This window comes from Rhea americana, unplaced genomic scaffold (assembly GCF_003343005.1).
Source record: "Rhea americana isolate MKP2758 unplaced genomic scaffold, rheAme1 scaffold_6, whole genome shotgun sequence".
Lineage (NCBI taxonomy): Eukaryota > Metazoa > Chordata > Aves > Rheiformes > Rheidae > Rhea > Rhea americana.
The window spans coordinates 5719853-5736329 of NW_028186756.1; the positions used below are offsets into that span (position 1 = coordinate 5719853).

At 36.8% G+C, this 16477-nt stretch overlaps 2 protein-coding genes across 7 annotated transcripts; both read right to left on the minus strand.

The window, feature by feature from the left end:
* Positions 1 to 11: 11 nt before the first annotated feature.
* Positions 12 to 4291, minus strand: LOC146587387 (heat shock transcription factor, Y-linked-like). Of its 4 annotated transcripts, none has more exons than XM_085319701.1 (3): positions 3957 to 4291; positions 2250 to 3364; positions 12 to 1609 (listed from the first exon to the last, which is right to left on the minus strand). In XM_085319701.1, exons 2-3 carry the CDS (start codon positions 2814 to 2816, stop codon positions 833 to 835), a joined length of 1344 nt encoding a protein of 447 aa, XP_085175827.1. In that variant the 5' UTR covers positions 2817 to 3364; positions 3957 to 4291; the 3' UTR covers positions 12 to 832. The 4 variants fall into 4 exon arrangements, with proteins under 4 accessions (XP_085175827.1, XP_085175828.1, XP_085175829.1 ...); XM_085319702.1 differs by having other exon boundaries at positions 2250 to 3242; positions 3755 to 4291; XM_085319703.1 differs by having other exon boundaries at positions 2250 to 2680; positions 3187 to 4291.
* A 60-nt stretch (positions 4292 to 4351) lies between these two features.
* On the minus strand, positions 4352 to 16431 carry TMEM185A (transmembrane protein 185A). Of its 3 annotated transcripts, XM_085319707.1 has the most exons (8): positions 16282 to 16307; positions 15060 to 15315; positions 13385 to 13561; positions 11738 to 11945; positions 8856 to 8939; positions 7752 to 7928; positions 7249 to 7372; positions 4352 to 5560 (listed from the first exon to the last, which is right to left on the minus strand). In XM_085319707.1, exons 3-8 carry the CDS (start codon positions 13441 to 13443, stop codon positions 5316 to 5318), a joined length of 897 nt encoding a protein of 298 aa, XP_085175833.1. In that variant the 5' UTR covers positions 13444 to 13561; positions 15060 to 15315; positions 16282 to 16307; the 3' UTR covers positions 4352 to 5315. The 3 variants fall into 3 exon arrangements, with proteins under 3 accessions (XP_085175833.1, XP_085175830.1, XP_085175832.1); XM_085319704.1 differs by lacking the exon at positions 15060 to 15315 and having other exon boundaries at positions 16282 to 16431; XM_085319706.1 differs by lacking the exons at positions 8856 to 8939; positions 15060 to 15315 and having other exon boundaries at positions 16282 to 16431.
* Between the last annotated feature and the right edge of the window lie 46 nt (positions 16432 to 16477).

The following is a 16477-nucleotide window of genomic DNA, read 5'->3' on the forward strand; positions in this document are numbered from 1 at the left end:
AGATCCTAGAACAGTAGCATCTTTTTCAAGTTATTTGATACAATATGGTAATTTCTAAATCCCTTTCCATTTCTTTTTTTTAACAAGCGTATACCTTCTGATCAACAAAAATGAATGACACCAATCTCTTTTCGCTTTGGTCTGTTGATCTTGTAGTTCTTTTATCTTAGGACTTGATTTAGGACATCTTTCAATGATCAGATTGTACTGTGTAGCACTGCATGTTTACCCTGAACTTAAGAATTTGTAATCTTATTTCTTATCATAGTTAATATAAATCACTGTGAAGTGATCSTCCATGGCATGTGTTACAAGTCTGCTATCACACCCCAAAAAATCCACTGTACTGTGAAAAGGAAAGGGATCATGAGTAGCATCTGGTATAAATACTTCAGTTAAACCTTGGTCTCTCAACTAAGTCTTAGTAAATGCTTTTATCAGAGATTATTCCTTCAGCAACAGAATAATGGATTCTCCCCCCACACACAGAGTAGAGCCTTGGCTCTGTGACACCACTGCATCGCAAGAAGAGTTCCGGTACTTCTAAGCTCTTTATACCCTGGCACACCCTCTGGAAGAACTCTGTCTCTTACCCTGCTCTTACTCTCTACTGCTAAGAATCTAAGCTTGATTGTTGTGAAAAATTAAATTACTTATAGATCAGGTACTTCTTGAATTTGTTTCAGCAGTTGAAAACTATTTAACCTAAAATTCCATTGTATAAATAGGACAAGACAATTGGGAAATATTTATTTATTATTCAGGTAGTTTAATTGCATATTTGTTAGAATTCATTCCCTTGGCATATGCAACTTTTTTTTTTAATAGCTATTTATCTATGATATCCTGTGTATTCAGGAGTTTTRGGTCCAACCCCTTTGCCTGCAGGTGCACTATTTGAAGTACAGTTGCAATTAGGGCAATGATGGTATGTTGGATTTCGGTGGTGAGATGATCTTGACATAGAAATAGCAGAGGCTGCTGCAATCATAGGCATTGAAAACCATGGGTTACAAAAGGGAAGCAGACTAGCCCAGTGAGCTTGCATAGCTGATAAATCTGGATACATGGATGGAAAGGCAGGAAGTCCCATAACAGGTCTAAAAGGACTGTTTGGTACAGGAGGTATAACATGGTATAGTGAAGTAGAAGATGTAGTTGTAGTGGCATCAGTATCCTGTATGCCGGCTCGAGCATGGCTGCTCTGCTGTGCTAAATGGAATGGGGCCAGCTGATTTAACTCATCCCTGTCCTCTACTGCAGCAGAGTCTGACAGCTTCAGTGAGGCTGTGCGGGAGGATATGTAACCACTTTTGATTCGAGTAGTTGCTTTAGCAAGTCCCTTGGTAATTGTGGRCTTCCTTGGTGCAGATATCGGTGTGGTCTCCTTTGGAGCTGCTGTGAACAAATCCTTCTCCTCTGCAGAAGTAGGTCCTAATGCAGATTGAACATCATGGCTTCTTCCCTCACTTCTCAGGCGGTTTTCATTAAAATCTTGATTCAGTGAGAATGCAGCTGATGGTTTACTTTTTATGCCAACTCTTCGCTTACACCTTATTAGCAGGTGGGGATAACCTCTCTTAAAATTTGGGTTATAATAGAACTGTAACTAAAGAAGGCAAAGGAGAGAATTAATTGCTACCATTTCAAGATTCAAAAACACAAAGCTATGATAACTAAGAATTTTAATCACAAAAGACAAACACTGATAWTAAAAACAGATATCAGGGTCATTTTAAAGCTAACATTTAGGCTGAATAAAATTTTAAGATACAGTTCTGTTAAGCAATAATTATCCTTGGGTTTTAGCTGTTTTGGAGCATAGGATTTTCCAAAGTTTAAAATTTGATTTAGAAACCTAAACACCACTAATTTTCAGGAAGAAGTGGAGAATGAATACTAAGGTATGATGCTGATGTGTATCTTCTTAGGATTTAGCAAATCATCAGGACAGCCATTTTAAATCTGGTACAACATAGGCAATAAGAACGAAAAAAAACCTATGAGCATGATAAGAAAACTTTTTTCCCTCATATAGTTAAAGTAATTGGAAATAACCAGAATTTTTTTCAGCATCATTTTTACTACTCAAAAATATTACCTCAAATTCTTGCAAATACCTCAAAAATGAATTAAAATCATATTTTTTTTACATCCTCATCTTCTAAATTGTAAGGACTTTTTTGTACATAAAAATATATCACACTGGGATATTCTAAGTTACTTCATGCTTAGAGAAACTGCCATACCTTGCTAAAAGCAGAAGCTGCATTTTCTTCTGCTAGAAATTCAGCAAGCGAGGCAGATCTTTGAAAATCTTGTCGCATTTTGCTAAATCCATAAAGGTTAAGTTGGCGAATGAAACTTTTCATGCAGTCAGTTTCAAAAATTCTCAGAGGTCCTCTCCTTTCTAGCACCTCCTTTCTGAAGAGCTCTTCATCAATCACTACATAGTTCCCATCATCGTCCCACCAAATTGACTTAAACTGATCACTTTCAACAATTTTCCAGAGTTTCTTCGGAAAGGTGAGGAATGAAAAATCATTGGCTTTGGCGGAGCTATCCTCAGAGAGATTAAGACGTGCTCTTTTTGCCCAGGGTCCATCATTCAAAGCCTGAAACGCATTTTCTTCTGTTACAGATCTTAAGGCAGAATCACAAGCTGCTGTTTTATCATGTACTGGAGTGACAGAAGAAATTGAGATTACAGAATCAACTAGTTTATCCCGAACAGAAACACAGGATGTTTCTGCTAAAGAGATATCCATTTCAGATTCTTTTTTCTTGCTTTGACTAGATTTTTCAGACGTAGCCATTTGCACTACTTCCTGCTGCTAGACAGCAAGATAAAATAAAATGATGCTAGCTTACTGCGAACTTCAGTAGCGAGTTCTACAACATCATAATGATACCCACGTTGTCTTGCCATGACATCACAAAATAGTGGGGTTTCCTAGCAAAATGAAGCAGTAGCAAAATTGCTGAATAAAAGTTGTTTTTCATTTATAAAGCTACAGATGTTTTTGACTCAATAGTCAAACAGTAAATAAAACTTAGTCTGAATTTAATATATAATGATAGGACAATGCTGCATCCAGTTGCACCTAGTAGCTGGTCCACAATGAAGAGTATAGAAGTTTAAAGCATTAGGAAGTGACAGAGTTCTGAAATGTTTGGGTTAGGTACCTTTCACAAATGCAGAGGTGTCCATGCAGTCTCTACTCATGTCATTTAGATGTTAACTGTAAAGAAACATGATTCAGAGTATTTAAGCTACCTAAACTGTTGGTTCACATAAATGCAAAGTGCAGCTGCAGTTATGTAGGAGTATCAGGCATCTGCTGTTATTGGCAAAGAGCATCCGCTAGAAAAGAGGAAGGTAGTCTTAAAAAGCAGGGAAAGGCTTGGAGAGGAGGAGGATTCATCCAGTCGTCTACTTTTCCACTTTTTCCTCAAGTGGTAAAGAAATGTATAACAAAATCAGAAATTACAACTTTCCATAGGAAAAGCAGAAAGGAATGAAAGCTAATAGACAAGGACTTGACATTTACCTCCTTTCTAGGGACTGTATGGGAAGTCAGCCTATGCCTTTTCACTATAGTAATGCAATGGAGAAGCATCCTCCCTAAAGAGGATCCTTTTCCCTACATCCGCTGCAAGGCACCAATGACTCACTTCCTATCACAAGCTGGGATTTAGAGCAACCTGTTGACAGAAATTAGCTACAAATAGAGTAACTGAAGGAAGGAAGTACCTCAACATTGAGCCAGCTCTATTTCTCACTGTTATATACTCTCTAGGAGTGAATGGCTTGTATCTTTTCTTCCCAAAGCAATGAGGGTATCAAATACCTCAACTAATAGTTACAAGATAGTAAAGAATAGTCTATGTAATTTAAGGAATAGTTTAGTTTGAAATTCAAGAGACAGTAATGGAAAGCAACTCAAGAGATTCACCAGTCCATCCTCCTGCCAGGCTCAGCAAGTAGATGCTCTTCCTTACCACCGTTTGACCTATTTTTAGACCTCCRGTAGCCACTCCACAGCCTCAGCAGATAATCTGTTCCTGAGAGTGTACTGCATAGATAAGACATGAAACTTTAAGAAAATAAAGGTAATGCATTATGTATTTCAAAGACTAATTTCTCAAAAGGATCTGGAATCAGGGCTGTCAAAGCTCATCTTTCTTTAAATGCAAAAATGCTGTATCAACATGGATCTGTTCATATTTTAAACAGTTTAATCATTTACACTGAACTTATCTAACAACTTGGTATTAATTACCAGATTTATTTATACCAGCTAACAGCTGCAAGACTTATAACTAATGTTATAAGCATAGACTACACACATCATACAAGAAACAGTTTATTAAACAGCTGAAATACTGGGAGAATGGTGTGTGTGTCGCTTAAGGAAAATTAAAACATGAAGCTAGAAAAGCAACACTTAGCCCCCCCCAGACAGTGCAAAAGTTGAAATATTTACACAATAATTTACATAGCTAACAACAACAACGAAGAAAAAGTATAACAGCTTACCTTGTATTTTGTTTTTTTTTTTWAAAAAAAGCTTTCAAGTCTTGCCCGAGAAGCACAACACTCCTATGCCTGTGCAGTTAAGATAATGATTGTAGCCAAATAGAAAAAAGTGAAGAGATACTACACTAATACATACCCACAGAACTTAAACTTGAAAATCAAGTGTACATTTAAGACTTGAAAGGCATCTGTAATAGCACAGGCATTTCATACAATGTTTTTAAAAAAATACTTTTACATAATATTTATACTGTACAGGACTAGACTTTTAAACAGAATATATTACACTGCTAAAATGTTCATATAAATACTATACAGCCAAGTGTGTAACCAATCCATTGGGAAAGTTCACAAATTGAACAGCCATTTATTTCTACAGGGAAGTGTCAAAATGCTTAGAAAATTTAGGGGAGGAAAAATGAGTCTCATCTGCTGGCAACTCTTTTACAAAACCAGAAGTCTTCAATACCCTGTTCAGTACAAATGATGTCTCCATCTCTGGATTAGCATTTTTAAAATTAATGATTTCATACATTTTTGTATGAAGTTTGTTTCCATCTGTGAACCTTACTAGAACTAGTGTTCCCACTTTGATTTGCTTCCATACGATTTTATACAAACATGTAAAGCTCTCAAATTATATTAAAAATCTCCAATTTCTATAATACAAGCCACTGATTCACAAATACCTATTTTTAAGTAATCAGGACAAGGCATGAGATGAAATACATTTGTCTGTTGATTCCCAGTTCCAGCATAATAAGCTGTTGTCATCTTAGTCTGGCATATCAATGTTTAACTTGGGAGGTGGAATCACATATTTTCCAGGACTCTGTGTAATGACCACTCCAGTCTTTTTTCGGAACATTGGTGCAATTTTTGGTGGTTCTGGAACTGGTGTTTCTTCTGCTTCCTCGTTATCTTCATGATGAAGATCATATGAAATATTTCCATATTCTCGTAAGAATGGAAAAATTTCAAGCAGAAACTGACAGAAGTCTTTTCGAATTCCAAACCACCCTYAAAAAAAAAAAATACCAGAAGGGAGTTAAATTTTAACTAGTCAGACTAAAAAGTCCTTTATTTTAAGAAATTATGTAGCTTACTCTTCATATTAACAGCTGTAAAATTTCTGCTAGAATTGCTTTTCAGTACATTGCTTATACCTGTGGTATAACAGCATTACAATTCAGATTATGATGTGAAATAGATTGCAGCTACACTACAACAGCAAGAATCCCTTCAATTTCACATGTTAAGCAGCGTCAGGTCACATCAATACACAGAAAGTACACAAGAGGCCTTACATCTCCCCAGCAATGAGGGTCACATGGACACACATTTCATGTCAGCTTTTATTTCATATGTAGARGATACAGTAGAAGGGACACAGTGCCATAGGCTTCACAGATTAGTACCACACGCTCAGCATTCCACAAATACTTGTGGTATTAGCTAAACAYGACACGATAATGGAAGTACATCATCTTTGGTATTAGCTGTGCTACCTAAAAGCCAGTATACCAAGTGTGTCTGTTTTAAGTAAATGGTACTGGTAATTCAGTAGATGGCACTCTTCTATTAACCAAAGTGCAGTGTTACAAGGAGTAGCCTACCCACTGAGTCAAATCTTTCACACTAAACAAAGCCAATGTATTAAGTATTTGCCGGGGAAGATCCCATTCAACATCTCTGTGCAGAGATTACACTTTACGATCAATTGGTGTATTTCATGTAACACTTTAAATGCAGATTTTCATGTAAGTCTTCTGAAGCTCATTTCAGAAGAGTAATTTTATTTAAAAACAGTTTTGAGTTCTTACTAACTCYTGAAAAGCCTTATCTCCATATCTTCTGTAAAGATTAAATGGACTCTTAAATTCTCAACAGCATTCAGTTTATTAAAATCTCCAATACTAGTTTTCCATACAAGAACAGTACAACTGTAAACAGAATGCGTGAAGATAAGCTTACCTATAATCCAAGAAAGAAGTTCTTAATACTTCACAATTAGAGCAAAACCAAAGTGAATTTATAAAACAAAAACCACAGCTGTTTCCTTTCAACTCTGAAAGGTCAGAATTATTTTTTATTGCCTTGTCAACAACAGTAACTGCAATGTAGACAGGAAGAGTGACTCATCTGCACTGCTTCAAAAATGTTAGAAGCTTCAAAGCAGATACACCCCTTCTGGCAATGCTTTGGGTGAAAGGCAAGAATGCAGGCCTAGTAAATCTATACTTAACTATCCAGGCAAATGAAGTCACTACTAAGCAGCACATTTGGCTAAAGAGGAAAAAAAAAAATACCATTTCAGGCTACTGGGACAAGTCCTAGCTATAGATGGTAGCTGCTACACTATTTTCAGAACCCAGGGGAGAAAGATCTTGTCATGCCCCTTGAGTATGAACCCCATGGAACTACAGAAGGATAAAAGGCTGAGCTACAAGAAAAAACTCATTGGGAATACCTGAGTCCAAGCAGAAAACAAGTTCTTATATCAATTAAAAAACACTATGAACACTGAAAGCATTAAAATTATCTCAGCAGAAGAGTAACAGGTGCATCTGTCTAGTAATTCTTCTATGAGAGAATATACCAACATCAACCCTTTTTTGGGAACAATAAATCTTAAAGATACATTTAAGTCTTAAATTTCAATCTGAGGGTAATGCGATTTTACCTGGAAAAAACTATAAAATACTTACAGTGATTTCCTCCTTTTTGTCCAAATGTTGTTGCCATTAAAGTTATCAGTGAAAGCCAAAGAGGGACGAATATAGGTATAAAAGAGAAGGAATTATGCCCATCCAGCCTGTGTACTAGTAAAATCTAATAGGGAGAAAAAAAGAATTATACTGTGTCAGTTTTGTTATAATACCCATTTCCAAGCTTAACATCTATGATCTGATCATAGATGGAGTCCCTTCCAACCTTACTGACTCTATGAGCTCAGATCTTTAATTTTACACATTTGTGAAAAACAGCCTTTGCAGAAACATGATGTTTCAATAATTATACTCAAAAAGCTGTTCAAGAATAACTCCAAAACACCAAACAATTCCTGGTTTTCCTTCATGTATGCAGTTAAGATTTTATTCCAAAACAAAAAGCAGCATCTTCAATTTAGCAAACTTTCAAAAAGAGACAGAGCAACATCTACTCACTGAAAAAAAAGAACAAGATACATGAAACTTGTACATCTGCCTACCTCAAAYGTGAGAAGTGGAACTACAATTGTCATCCAGCTGACAGCCATTGTTATGTGTGTCCTCCTTTGTTCAGCAATCACATCCATTGAGCGCAAGAACAGAACAGACCATACAATGTAATAGAGCACTACTAGACACAGGAAGGACATCAAGATCCACAAAGGAACACAAACAACCTGAAAAAGAAAAAAGTYAATTCCTTTTTTCCCCACTGAAATATTTTAACAAATAGATTTTTTTTTTTTATTAAGCAATTTCACATATTATTAGTCTAAATGAAGAAAGTAATTTAAGTGTACTGCTCTGTAACTAATTATCTCTAACAAAAAGAAAAGCTTCACAAGTCATGTGCACTGTTACAAGCCATATAACTCTCCTGGCCTCCTTCATAAGCTCTGTAAACCTGTCAAGCTGAAACAGTTCAGTGTTCTGTAAACATAGTTCAACATGAATAAAATGTCTGATTTTTGAGTGGGCTCAAACAGTACTTGAAACTGTCTTTAGCAAAGATTTTCTGCAGTAGACACCTTACTTGAAGCAGTTTAAGTGAGATCCTTTTCCTAATTTTTAGGAAAACAGACAGGACAGTCACAACCATGCCAGACTGTCAAGCTTCACAGATGTTTGCAAAAACCCAGATGCAGAAATAGGGCTTTCGTATTGTAAAGCCACTTGGAAAAATAGATCTCAGCGTATTTTGACACTAATTACTCCAATGGTAAGTAGATTTACATGCATGCTAATAAAATAAGTTATTTACTGTGCACTATTTGCCCAACATGCTAACTCAATCATTTTTTGTGACTGATTTACTGTTCTATTTGGAAATTCCTTTAGGATTTCTTTTTCAACTACTGATCAGAAAATAATTATAGTTGACAGCACACCTCTCCCCCCCTGAAGAATGAAATGCTATGCTCTCTTACCCAAAGAGCAGCCTCTGATCTCCATGACTCCTGAGTGAAACACAAGACCTTCAGTGAAGGGTTGTTAAATGAGCAAAAATGGGATCAAGACTCTGATCAGAGTAATTGTTTCCTACAGTCAATATCTATTAAATTCAGCATTTAGGAACAAAGTTAAGAAAATCACTTTTTACGTACAAGCCATGGCCATCTGATGATCTCGTCTAATCTGAGTGCAATAAATATGAACTGTAGAATATTGACTGAACACAAGATTTCCAGCTAGAAAGAGAAGAGATATTAGAATTCACTCTTAGCATTATAAATCTATTTACAAGATAGTGAAAGAATCTGTCAAAAGACTGGAGGCTCTGATCCCAATACTGTAATGATGAGAGGCAGATGTCTCAACAGAAGTCCCTCCTTGTCTTTAGTGGGTGATTCTGAGCACTTAAACTCTCTAGAGAATAAGCAGCTATCCTAAATTAAGGTAAGCACTGAAAATTTCCCTTCTTGCCGTGCATAGTGGTTAAAATAAAGATACTGGAGAAATGCAGACTGGGGAAAGAAATCTAGCATATAGCAGAGAAATAAAAAAGCCAAAGTGATCAATTAAAAAAAAATCAGACACAAAGGATCTAGAATCAAATTAAAAACTATTTTCTTCAGATAACAAATAGGTATATTTAAATTCACAACTAAGAAAGTCATTAAAATTAGCAATGTTTGTCTTTACTTTAAAAATAACTTTTAGTAGTTGTAGCAATACATTACACACTTCTGTTAGTTGATGAAAGTTTACATGGATTTAACTAGGAGTGGAACAGTTTCAGAGTTCCTAACTCAGGAAAAAAACCCAAACATGCTAGTGAAATTCAAAAGCCAAACTGAATCACTTTACAATATAATTGAGAACACCTTTAAATTATGCTGAAGACATTTAGTTTATTAGGCAATATGCAAAAGTAATAGCTTTTATAAAAAACACTAATGAAAGCCTTTCATGTGTCCTATCATCACTATTACAATTAACCTGGAATTATACTAAAAAAATAAGTTTGTGATTAGCTCAGAGAAAGCCAAATAGTGAAATATCATAAGACTTAGATTCTGTTTTTAAAAGTTTATGGGACAACCTTATGCGGATAGGAATTTCAAAGATCAAACAAAATGATTCTCTGAAATGACTAACTGAAGCCTTTAAATACTTCCTATTTTAAACAAATATGTAGGCATATAAGGCATCTTTGAAATCTGTTTCTCAGAAGTCAGAAACTAGAAGCTCCTTTACACCAACATATTCATGATTACATATTACATTCTCTTGGTTAATTGCCTTTGAAATTTATAGCACAGGAAGTAAAAAAAAAAAGAAAAGAAAAAAAAAAAAGAAAAACCAAAAAAAAACATTCCAACAGGTGGCAGGCACTTACACACCTCAGGCTCTGGACCAAAGTCTTCATGATCGAAGTACAAATAACATTAAAAAAAGACTGGAAAAGCTGTATTTAAAATATTTTTGTACCACTAGCTTTCTCAGAAGATCAGAACACCACAGGAAACACTCAAAACAGAAAATCAACCAACCAGAAAAGTGCAAGAATGATGGAGTTGCAGGAAAGAGGGGAGAAAAATCAGAGGATGGACTGTTGTAAAGAGTTTTTAATAATCAAGTTAACATTTGAGGTACATATGGCAAGAGCATATGCATTTGGAGTGACTAGGCTCAAAACTTAATGAATTCAATATGCCTTAAATAAATACTGCTTTATTGATTAAAAAAAATACAATCAAAGAAAGCTGCTTCTGAGCTCACCATGATATCTACAGGACTCACCATATAGTGGTCACCTAATTAGTTTCAGAATAGGCACAAGCAGACAAGTATTTTCAAATGTAACGAGTAGTTGTTCGGCTATCATTGTTTTCATAACTTTCATTACTCATGCCAACAATCAAAATCCTGAATTAAAAACAGGCCCTTATGTTGTTAGCAAATGACAGGAAAAAAAGTGAAGTCTTCCCAAAGTAGGAAGTAGAGCAGCACAGACTGAAGATGACAAGAGTGGAAAAAGATGAGTTGGCAGTTCAACTGTATAACTTTATTTTCTTTAGGAGATAGCTGTTGCCTTTTAGAGGTGAATAGATTACAATTTTTCTATCAATACTTTGCAGCTGTGCAGTCATCCTGCAAATCAACCGGTAATCAAGCATCTAATGGAAGACAACTACTTTCACACAGATTCTATTTTCAGAATTTTACATTTAAGAAGATTCAACAGAACTCTGCAAAATGAAATTAAGTATTTCTAAATCAACAGCTTAAGGCATCAGTTTACAACTGCCATCCTGAAAGTCACTTAATTTCTCTTCTCCCTCATAGACAGTAAACTCAGTATATGTTAACATTAGGATATATCCCTTTGAAATGAATACCTCATTTGTGTATCAGATTTTCAATCAACATAGGGGTGGTTTCTGAAAATAGGGCAAAATTCCTAGAATATTCCAAAAAATGCTACGCTTATTGCAAAATGTTACTAGGGTTGCCACACTCTCCTCTTCCTGGGTATTTCTTGCTAGTTAGAAAGGAAATGAGGTAGAAAATAGAAACAAGTTACTGTTTTGCTCCTACCAACAGCATTCCCAGACTAAAAATTAAGCACACAGCTTGGGAAGGTAAAAATTTTAACTCTTATCTATTCTGCAAGTATTGTCCCTAGGGAGAAGTGAACCAACTGAGGAATTTTCCTTAGCAATTTCAGTTTAAGTGTTCAATATTAGTCCATATTTTTAGTCCAGTTTTTAGTCCATATTAGTCCAGTTTTTAAAAATACATTCAAAAATAAAAAGGCAAGTTTAAAATATGCTGCAATTGGCAAATGGTAAAAGTAGAAAAGTTTAGAAAAAAAAATATTTCCAATCCCACTGATCCAAATCCCATTGATTTCCAGTCCCATTGATCCCAGTTCTACTGATACAGTCATCCACAGTACACATTACTGAGGGGTGAGCTCTAACCAAACAGATGCTGAGTCTTGCATTGTCCCGATTTTTATACCCAACAAATGAGGCATTACCTCCAAAGATCTGTCATGTCGGAATCCCCACACACAAGCCGCAACTGACACTGGAGATACAAAGAATAATGGCATGAAGACCAGAAGCCAAAAATGGGTTCCTCTTTCGATCCTGTCACACACCAGAACTTCAAACATCAGTAGTAGCAGGTGGATGCCTACTGCAATTAACATAGCTTTGAACTCCACACATGTCTCTCCTTCTGCTCTAAAGAGAGGTTAAGGAAGCATTCAATTTACTTGTCAGTAAGGAAGCACACTATCACACATCCTAAGACATTGCTTACAAGAGTTCTAAGTTTCAGAAATTAAATTGTCTTTTAATAAGCATATACTTTTGGCTTAACCAGCCACTATTAAGATACAGTGCTGATAACAGTAATTCCTGCCCATTAAGCTGTATGCACATTCGAAGTATTTTTATCCAGAGAGRAAGGCCAAAAGGATTTTGGCGAGTTGAAAATTTTCTGAAAATTCCATTGCTGGGCAGCTAAAACAGGACTTCTGTGTTACTATGAAGGCTCTCAGATACCATGAAGACTGCCAGGAAATAAGCCAAGACTAAATCTACCTACTTGGCTTCTATCCAAGCATTCATTGAATCAAATCTTTGTATAGAACATCTTTATTCACATAAATCAGCATATTCCAATAGAATATCATCTATTACTAAGCAGTAAATTATCTTTAAAGTGACAGCACACACAGAAACCATACTTTTTCCTACACAAGCAGAATCAATACTAGAGGGGTGAACAAGGCAGTTTCTTGGGCATAGATCTGAACTGCACAACAGAATGTATATGAGATCTGAGCACAAACTTTTTTATTTACTATTTACCACASTGGAAAAACACATGCAGTTTATTACATGAAAGATGGTGGGGATTTTTTCATAGCATGTTCAGATTCACATCCYATTATCATATTACTCACATTCCCCCCCTCAAATGTCAGCACTGTTATATTTAAAGGTCTGAAAACCATTGTACCCTAGGCTGGTAATTAAGAGATGGCTGTTACACAACTTTAACAAAAGTGAAAACAAAATTACAGAATTTGTTCCCATAAGCATTTTTCTTTGCAAACATTACACACTTGCATATATTACTATTTTAAACTATTTGAATATTTCTTGTAAAACTACAGCTGAAGTCCGAAAATATTTTCTATGTTCACTGCATATGGAAGAACCACCAAATACTCATCCATATGTTCACTGAGGTTATACAAACATCAAGGAGGAAAAAAAAATCTTCAGGCTGATCTGTACATTTGGGGATGTTGATTTAGAAAATAATCTAGATAAATATAGTACATTTCTAATGCATATGAGAATTCTACATAGCTTATACTAAAGTATTTTAAACTTTGTAACAGAAAGGCAATCATTTCTTGAGAAGTCTTAAGTTCCCCAAAAATGATATTGCTAAAGCTTGCAATACACTTAAAAACAGTATGAAAAATCCATAGCTATATAAAGCTATGTTTGTATATGCTATAGGTTACAATAATTTTAAATAGCATCCAAAAGATTTGTTCTCAACATATTAGCATATTTATTTTTCAAAATSTATTTATGAGTTTGATTCAGTATGGAAAACATTACGTTGCTTGTGTTTTGGGTAACAAATACCCTCAACTTACCGATACTGTGGGTTTCGGGCCCATACACCTGTTCCCACTGAGGCACCAACAATCACCATTAACTTCCATAGCCATATTGGAGCAAATACAGCCCAGTAACTCCACTGAATTTTGTCATCCAGACGTAAGGAGAGCAACACAGAAAAAAGCAGCAGACAGGCATAAATAAGAAATTTGCTATAAAAAAAAAGAAAATACGGAGTTAGAATTCAAGGCATACAATTTCACACAAGCTTTTCAGAGAACAAAAGAAAAAAAAAACAGCCACAACTAAAATTTAATCAGGACACTGCTTAACAGAAAATGCATGTCTCAAGTTTCTTTGCAAACAATTAAATATGTTCTGAAGAATTAAATATTCCATCATAAATTAGCATATGTCACCTCTCCCACTTACAAAATCACTACTTCAAGGAAACGCATCAAAAGCATTCTTGCATGACAAACTTAATGAATGGGCTTCTAAAAATAGTTCCCTCCCACAAGAATCCAGTCAGAAGCTGTATTATTAGAGACTCAGAAATCCACGTGACAGCAGCACCCGGGCACCATATTCAGCGTTCTTTTGCACAAATTAAAGATTTACTTTAAAAATAGCATAGATAAAGTTTTAAAAGTTAATTCTGAACATCTAAAATTGACTACAGATGAAAAAAATAACTTGCATATCTTGACATAGCAGATACTATAATGGTCATTCCATACAATGGAATAATCTAGGTCACTAGCCTTTTAAACATACTTAAACCAACAACATTATAGCAAAACAAGCTTAAACTTTCAACGAAGTTACTGATTATACTCTGAAATTACTTTCTAACTGAAATAYGTAAGATGGTGCTTATAAATTTGAGATAGTTATGTTGGTACACTTTATAAACTAATCAATCTAAGAATGAATAAATATTTTTAGAATACTTGAGAACAATGGCACAGCAATTGTTTGTACCACCCAAAGTCAGACAAAATAACTATATAGTACATGACTTCCTCACACTACAAGAAGGAAAAAGTCATTCACACCTAAAGCACCCTTCACCTCAGTATCACAGAGTGCTTTATAAAACACATATTTGGACTTCAACATCACCTCAGTAAAGTAATTTTATGTGTTTTAAATCATGGATAACCTAAGGATCAGAGCAAATACTTGCTACACAGTAAAGCAGAACAGTCAGGAACAGTATGCTTACTCCCACAGCATAATTCAAACTACCCACTTTCTCTCTTACCAAATAATGATAAAATATTCAGCTCAGCATTGCCTGGTTTAGATAGCAAGCTACTTTGTTCGGCACAAATGTTTCAGCTGCCCTTTAACAGAGAAATACAGTTTTATTGTGTCTGTGTTTCCTAGCACGCTTGACACTTCAATGCAGAACACCCTTCACAGCAGCAAAGAGATTCTTTAAGTTGCTAGGTTATTCACACATTTTCAAAATTTAGTATTTTTGTAATTTGTAAGCTTTCCACTGCCCCTCAATAAACACACAAATAAAACACCACTGGGGAGCACTGAATGGTCCAGTAAACATTGAAACGTTTCACATGAGTATTGCAGTTGTGTGTAGAGAATTAAAATTTGCTCACTCATCATTTAGACTGCATTCAAGTAAATTGCAAACACCACTTATCAACAAAAAACCTTAAAAGCTTCTGGAACTTTTCGTCTTACTTTTTTATTTCCTTGAACCAGGTACTGCATACATATTTCAGCTGTTTATTTCAACCTCTTGGCAACAACATATTTCCTGAGGCACTTGTTAATCTTCAGTTTGTCTAGACGACTGAACACAGCTTTTTCAGAGTGTGATTATGATCACCGAAGGCCTCTTTCATGAGCAAGATTTTCCAGGACTTCCAGCATTCCATACCATCCTGCACAACTTACTTCGAGGACTTATTCTGTGCTCTTTTTACAACAATAGAACCTGTAAAATTTAACTCACTCTCTCAGCTTCTATTAAAATTGTATACCTTTGTAAACTCTTAGCAAGAGAGCACAAGCTCACATTGTGGTAACTGTGCGTTTTTCTTTTTCTTTTCTTTTCTTTCTCTTTTTTTTTTTTTTTTTTTTTAAGAGGGGGGGCTGCTTGTTTATAAAAGTGAGTCATAAGCCCAGAATAAAGAATCACCATCAGTAATTCTCTGTGTCTAGACTAGGATTGTTAAGTGTAACACTTTCATGCCTGCAGAAGAATGAGCCTTCACTGTATGCTAAACATCTGTAAAAAAGTAAAAAGCAATCTTACTTTCTAGTTTAAAACTTTATATCTGAAATCATCAAGTTGAAAAATTAAAAGAATAAAAGGATTTGGAATAATTTAGGAAAACACGTATAAAAGATACTTGCAACTTTTCAGTATCAGTAAGAAAAAAAACCCTCTTTCTTCGAGTATAGGTCTGCCACCTTTCACGTGGTAGTTTTTTCCTAAACACGAGATTTCTGGCAAAATAAGGATAACCAGGGGGAATCGATAGCCTGAAATCCGCCCTGGAAACCAGGTAACTAAACCCTGCCCACACGCTCACGGCGACACCGACAGCGTCGACAGGGCACGCACCAAGCGTACGCGCGTTCAGGGGGAGMCGCGCAGAGCCGGAGCGCCCGGACCCCTCGCCGCTCCCCACACGAAGCCGTCGGGGCTGGAGCCTTTCACCGCTGCGCCACGCGACCCTGGAACCCGCCGCGTCCGCAACGCCCGCGGCTACCGGCCGTGGGAGCAGAGGTCGGCCGCGGGCAGCGCGCCCACACACGGGCCGCCCGCGCCCCTCAAGCCCGTCTCTGCCGGCGAGGCCCCGCTCGGGGCCGCCAGGCCCCGCTCCGGGCGGCGAGGGCCGCGCCCTGCCGCTGCCCGGGCCCCCGGGGCGCCCTGCGAGCCGCGGCACGGCCTCACCTGGGGTTGAAATCCTGGAACAAGCCCCGCAGGTTCATGGCGGCTCCACCTCCCCCTCAGCCGCTCTACAGGGCGCGCATGGCGCGGCCGCCGCCGCCGGGGTCGGAGTCGCAGCCTGGCCTCGCCGCCGCCGGAACCGGGCAGCGCCGCCGCACCGCGCACGCGTGCCACCCAGCCCCGCCCTCTGCCGGGAAAC